This window comes from Oncorhynchus kisutch, linkage group LG19 (assembly GCF_002021735.2).
Source record: "Oncorhynchus kisutch isolate 150728-3 linkage group LG19, Okis_V2, whole genome shotgun sequence".
Taxonomy (NCBI): Eukaryota; Metazoa; Chordata; class Actinopteri; order Salmoniformes; family Salmonidae; genus Oncorhynchus; species Oncorhynchus kisutch.
This window is the reverse complement of record NC_034192.2, coordinates 2,036,793-2,043,313: the sequence shown is the minus strand read 5'-3', so window position 1 is coordinate 2,043,313 and position 6,521 is coordinate 2,036,793. Positions and strand designations below refer to the sequence as shown.

Below are 6,521 nucleotides of genomic sequence, written 5' to 3'. Positions count from 1 at the left end.
TAACTCATTGAGTTGAGTGGTCTGGTTATCTGCAGTAATGGCTAAACCCCTAGAAAGACTCTGGGATGTTCTGTAGGAGTGAGTGGTTTTGGGTTTGTGGATGTGAATTTGGATGTCTTGGTTGTCCTTTTCGAATACAACAAGTGTAGACTTTACCGTGAAATGCTTACTTACAAGCCCTTAACCAACAGTGCAGTTCAAGAAGAGTTAAGAACCAAGTAGACTAAAATAAAAAGTAACACAATAAGAATAAGAATAGCGAGGCTTTATACAGGGGGCACCGGTACCGAGTCGGTGTGTGGGGGTACAGGCTAGTTGAGGTCATTTGTACATGTAGGTGGGGGTGAAGTGACTATGCATAGATAATAAACACAGAGTAGCAGCAGTGTACAAAAGGAAGGGGTCAATGTAAATTGTCCGGTGGCGATTTGACTAATTGTTCAGCAGTCTTATGGCTTAAGGGTAGAAGCTGTTGATGAGCCTTTTGGTCCTAGACTTGGTGATGCAACTGGTCAGGATGCTCTCGATGGTGCAGCTGTAGAACCTTTTGACGATCTGGGGACCCATCTTCAGTCTCCTGAGGGGGAATAGGTGTTGTCGTGCCCCCTTCACGACTGTCTTGGTGTGTTTGGACCATGATAGTTCGTTGGCGATGTGGACACCAAGGTACTTAACTCCCGACCCGCTCCACTTCAGCCCTGTCGATGTTAATGGGGGCCTGTTTGACCCGCCTTTTCTTGTAGTCCACAATCCTCTCATTTGTCTTACTCACATTAAGGGAGAGGTTGTTGTCCTGGCACCACACTGCCAGTTCTCTGACCTCCTCCCTATAGGCCGTCTCATTGTTGTCGGTGATCAGGCCTACCACTATTGTGTCGTCAGCAAACCTGATGATGGTGTCGGAGTCATGTTTGCCCACGCAATCGTGGGTGAACAGGGAATACAGGAGGAGACTAAGTACACACCCCTGAGGAGACCCAGTGTTAAGGATCAGCGTGGCAGACGTGTGTTGCCTACTATTACCACTTGGGGGAGGCCCATCCGGAAGTCCAGGATCCATTTGCAGTGGGAGGTGTTTAGTCCGAGAATCCTTAGCTTAGTGATGAACGTCGTGGGCGCTATGGTGTTGAACGCTGAGCTGTAGTTAATGAACAGTATTATCACATAGGTGTCCAGTTGAGAGCGATTGAGATTGCGTCATCTGTGGATCTGTTGGGGCAGTATGTGAATTGGAGTGGGTCTAGGGTGTCCGGGAGGATACTGTTGTGAGCCATGACCAGCCTTTCAAAGCATGGCTACTGACGTGAGTGCCACGGGGCGGTAATCATTTAGGCAGGTTACCTTCGCTTCCTTGGGCACAGGGACTATGGTCGTCTGCTTGAAACATGTAGGTATTACAGACTCGGTCAGGGAGAGGTTGAAAATGTCAGTGAAAACACTTGACAGTTGGTCCGTGCATGCTTTGAGTACACCTCCTGGTAATCCGTGTGGCCCAGCGGCTTTGTGAATGTTGACCAAAGGTTTTGTTCACATCGGCTACCGAGAGCGTTATCACACAGTCATCCATAACAACTGGTGCTCTCGTGCATGCTTCAATGTTGCTTGCCTCAAAGCGAGCATACAAGGCATTTAGCTCGTCTGGTAGGCTTGCGTCACTGGGTAGCTTGCGTCTGAGTTTCCCTTTGTAGTCCGTAATCGTTTTCAAGCCCTGTCACATCCGACGAGCGTCAGAGCCGGTGTAGTAGGATTCAATCTTAATCCTGTGTTGACATTTTGCTTGTTTGATGGTTCGTCTGAGGGCATAGCGGGATTTCTTCTAAGTGTCCGGATTAGTCTCCCGCTCCTTGAAAGCGGCAGCTCTAGCCTTTAGCTCGATGGGGATGTTGCCTGTAATCCATGGCTTCTGGTTGGGATATGTACGTACAAGTCATTGTGGGGATGACGTTGTCGATGCTCTTATTGATGAAGCCGATGACTGAGGTGGTTTATTCCTCAATGCCATTGGATGAATCCCGGAACATATTCCAGTCTGTGCTAGCAAAACAGTCCTGTAGCGTAGCATCCGCGTCATCTGACCACTTCTGTATTGCGCAAGTCACTGGTACTTCCTGCTTTAGTTTTTGCTTGTAAGCAGGAATCAGGAGGATAGACTTATGGTCAGATTTGCCAAATGGAGGGCGGGGGAGAGCTTGTTTGCATCTCTGTGTGTGGAGAAAAAGGTGGTCTAGGACTTTTTTTCTCTGGTTTTCTCATGTGACATGCTGGTAAAAGTTTTGTAAAACTGATTTAAGTTTGCCTGCAATAAAGTCTCCAGGAAATTGGAGGGCCACTTCTGGTTAGGGTGCCACACACACGCACGCACACGCACGCACACGCCCCGGATTTACACTCTGATAAACTTGACTCTGCTGAACACAGATAATTGTATATGGGCACACTGAACACATAGAACTATAGGCACACACACACGGGCACACTGAACACACAGAACTATAGGCACACACACACGGGCACACTGAACACACAGAACTATAGGCACACACACACGGGCACACTGAACACACAGAACTATAGGCACACACACACACAAATATTAGAAAAATGTATGAAAACAAAAATTAGCTTTTTGGTCTTCATTTAAGGTTCGGCATTAGGTTTAGCAGTGTGGTTAGGGTTAGCAGTGTGGTTAGGGTTAGCAGTGTGGTTAGGGTTACCTTTAAAATCTGATTTGCTGACTTTGTGGCCAGTTAGCGACCACTCTGCAGTACTGCCTCCAGAACAAGATTCTTGACGTAAAACGCTGACCTGCGCATATGCTTCAGTCATACTGCACGCAGACTCGAAGAGACACAAAAATTGTATCCACGAGTTCATCTGACTCTGGGGGAGCAGAACAATGGCCCGAATCTCCCTTTAATCACAGCTGTAGACTGGGATTGACTAGACACCAGAGAAGAACAACAGTCTTGACCTGACATATAGAAGCTACAATCAGTGGTGATAGTAGAAGCCCTGCAGTCTGCTGTTGTGTTCCCTGTCTTTCTAACCACAGACAGACAGACAGTTCTAGATGATTTAGAGGAAAAGGTAAAGAGAGATGGAAACAAAGGGGTTAATTCAGGGTCAGGAATGAGAGAGGAGGGAGAGGTAGGTAGGTAGGCGGGAGAGAAGGAGGGAGAGGTAGGTAGGGGGAGAGAAGGAGAAGGAGGGAGAGGTAGGTAGGTAAGGGGGAGAGAAGGAGGGAGAGGTAGGTAGGTAGAGGGAGAGAAGGAGAAGGAGGGAGAGGTAGGTAGGTAGGTAGGGGGAGAGAAGGAGGGAGAGGTAGGTAGGGGGAGAGAAGGAGGGAGAGGTAGGTAGGTAGGTAAGGGGGAGAGAAGGAGGGAGAGGTAGGTAGGGGGAGAGAAGGAGAAGGAGGGAGAGGTAGGTAGGTAGGTAGGGGGAGAGAAGGAGGGAGAGGTAGGTAGGGGGAGAGAAGGAGGGAGAGGTAGGTAGGTAGGTAAGGGGGAGAGAAGGCGGGAGAGGTAGGTAGGGGGAGAGAAGGAGAAGGAGGGAGAGGTAGGTAGGTAGGGGGAGAGAAGGAGGGAGAGGTAGGTAGGGGGAGAGAAGGAGGGAGAGGTAGGTAGGGGGAGAGAAGGAGAAGGAGGGAGAGGTAGGTAGGGGGAGAGAAGGAGAAGGAGGGAGAGGTAGGTAGGTAGGTAGGGGGAGAGAAGGAGGGAGAGGTAGGTAGGGGGAGAGAAGGAGAAGGAGGGAGAGGTAGGTAGGTAGGGGGAGAGAAGGAGAAGGAGGGAGAGGTAGGTAGGGGGAGAGAAGGAGGGAGAGGTAGGTAGGTAGGGGGAGAGAAGGAGAAGGAGGGAGAGGTAGGTAGGTAGGGGGAGAGAAGGAGAAGGAGGGAGAGGTAGGTAGGGGGAGAGAAGGAGAAGGAGGGAAAATAATAGTGGGGATGAGAAGGAGAAAGACAGACAGAGGCAGGGGAGGAGAAGAGAAATGCAGAGATTGTGACAGAAAGCAAATTCAGGGTTCAGCTGGGAGAGAGTGAATGGATCAGCTGCCTCCCATTTCCTGTCAGAGATAGAGAGTCAGAGGGAGAGAAAGTGGGATTTCATTCCGCGATTAATCCCACCTATTTATACACAATAGTATTCAGTCATCATTATTCATGTATTTAAATGATTCAATCCATATATTTAAAAGTTATGTATGAATATCGTATGCCTTTTTACACACACACACACACACACACACACACACACACACACACACACACACACACACACACACACACACACACACACACACACACACACACACACACACACACACACACACTCTGTGTTACAGTACCTCTGACTTTAGTTGGATCTTTCATACTAACACACAGCCAGGCTCCTGCCTTGTGACTAAACTCAACAAGCCTGCTGTGTGTGTGTTTGTTTGTGTAGTGTGTGTGTTTGTTTGTGTAGTGTGTGTGTGTGTGTGTGTTTATTTGTGTAGTGTGTGTGTGTGTTTGTTTGTGTAGTGTGTGTGTGTGTGTGTGTGTGTGTGTGTGTGTTTGTTTGTTTGTGTAGTGTGTGTGTTTGTTTGTGTAGTGTGTTTGTTTGTGTAGTGTGTGTGTGTGTGTTTATTTGTGTACTGTGTGTGTGTGTGTTTGTTTGTGTAGTGTGTGTTTGTTTGTGTAGTGTGTGTGTTTGTTTGTGTAGTGTTTGTGTAGTGTGTGTGTTTGTTTGTGTAGTGTGTGTATGTTAGCGAGCTCATAGTTTCCTCCGGCTTCACACTCCCATTCCATACGCCTTGTGTGTGTTTTTGTATGTGGTTCACTGTCAGTACAATTAACTGGTTCCCTGCTCTATGTCTGCAACCCTTTGAACCCTGCAATCACATCACCATGCTATCGGCCTCTCTGTCTCTCTGTCTCTGTGCGTGTCTCTCTCTCTCTCTGTCTCTCTGTCTCTGTGCGTGTCTCTCTCTCTCTCTGTCTCTCTCTCTCTCTGTCTCTCTCTGTGTCTCTCTGTCTCTCTCTCTCTGTCTCTGTCTCTCTCTCCCTCTCTCTCTGTCTCTCTCTCCCTCTCTCTCTGTCTCTCTCTCTCCCTCTCTCTCTGTCTCTGTGCGTGTCTCTCTCTCTCTATCTCTCTCTCTCTCTCTCTCTCTCTCTCTCGCTCTCTCTCTCTGTGTCTCTCTCTGTGTCTCTCTCTCTGTCTCTCTCTCTCTCTGTGTCTCTCTCTGTCTCTCTCTCTCTGTCTCTCTGTCTGTCTCTGTCTCTCTCTCTCTGTCTCTCTGTCTGTCTCTGTCTCTCTCTCTGTCTCTCTCCTCTCTCCTCTCTGTCTCTCTCCTCTCTCCTCTCTCCTCTCTCCTCTCTCTCAATTCAATTCAAGGGCTTTATTGGCATGGGAAACATGTGTTAACATTGCCAAAGCAAGTGAGGTAGATAATATATAAAGTGATAAACAATAAAAATTAACAGTAAAGACATTACAAATGTCATATATATATATACAGTGTTTTAACAATGTACAAATTCTCTCCTCTCTCTCCTCTCCTCTCTCTCTCCCTCCTCTCTCTCTCTCCTCTCTCTCTCCCTCCTCTCTCTCTCCCTCCTCTCTCTCCTCTCTCCTCTCTCCTCTCTCCTCTCTCCTCTCTCCTCTCTCTCCAGAATATATGATGGAGGAGATGATGGACAATAAGAGTGTGTTGATGGAGGAACCTATTCGCCAGTTTCCTATCCCCACACCTCGCACCTCTATCCCCTCTCCCTCCGCCTCCCCCTCCCTCAGGCACAAAAGTAAGTACACCCACACACACATACAAACTTGCGCACAAACACACACACACACACATTTGGTTACGTTACAGCCTTATACTCAAATGGATTAAATAAATAAAAAAATCCTCACACAATACCCCATAATGAAATTTTGACAAATACCCAAATATCCTCCATCATTCTTAAATGAAGAAGTTTGGAACCACCAAGATTCTTCCTAGAGCTGGCCGCCTGGCCAAACTAGGAAATCAGGGGTGAAGGGTCTTTGTCAGAGAGGTGACCAAGAACCCGATGGACAACCATCTCTGCAGCACTCCACCAATCAGGCCTTTATGGTAGAGTTGCTTGACAGAAGCCACTCCTCAGTAAAAGGCACATGACAGCCCTCTTGGAGGCACCTAAAGACTCTCAGACCATGAAACAAGATTCTCTGGTCTGATGAAACCAAGATTGAACTCTTTGGCCTGAATGCCAAGCGTCACATCTGGCGGACTCCTGGCACCATCCCTACGGTGAAGCATTGTGGTGGCAGAATCATGCTGTGTGGATGTTTTTCAGCGGCATGGACTGGGAGACTAGTCAGGATGGAGGCAAAGATGAACGGAGCAAAGTACAGAGGGATCCTTGATGAAAACCTGCCCCAGAGTGCTCAGGATAGACTGGGGTGAAGGTTCACCTTCCAACAGGACAACGCGGGACTGGCTTCGGAATAAGTCTCTGAATGTCCTTGAGTGGCCCAGCCAGAGACCGGACTTCAACCCTA

General features: G+C 48.2%; 1 protein-coding gene across 1 annotated transcript in view; it reads left to right on the top strand.

Moving 5' to 3' along the window:
• The window catches only part of LOC109884983 (ankyrin repeat and sterile alpha motif domain-containing protein 1B), a 332,614-nt gene that overhangs the window by 115,895 nt on the left and 210,198 nt on the right, over positions 1-6,521 (top strand). Inside the window, 1 exon segment of the mRNA XM_031798152.1 lies at positions 5,648-5,776. Within this exon segment, the coding sequence (XP_031654012.1) occupies positions 5,648-5,776 (129 nt within the window).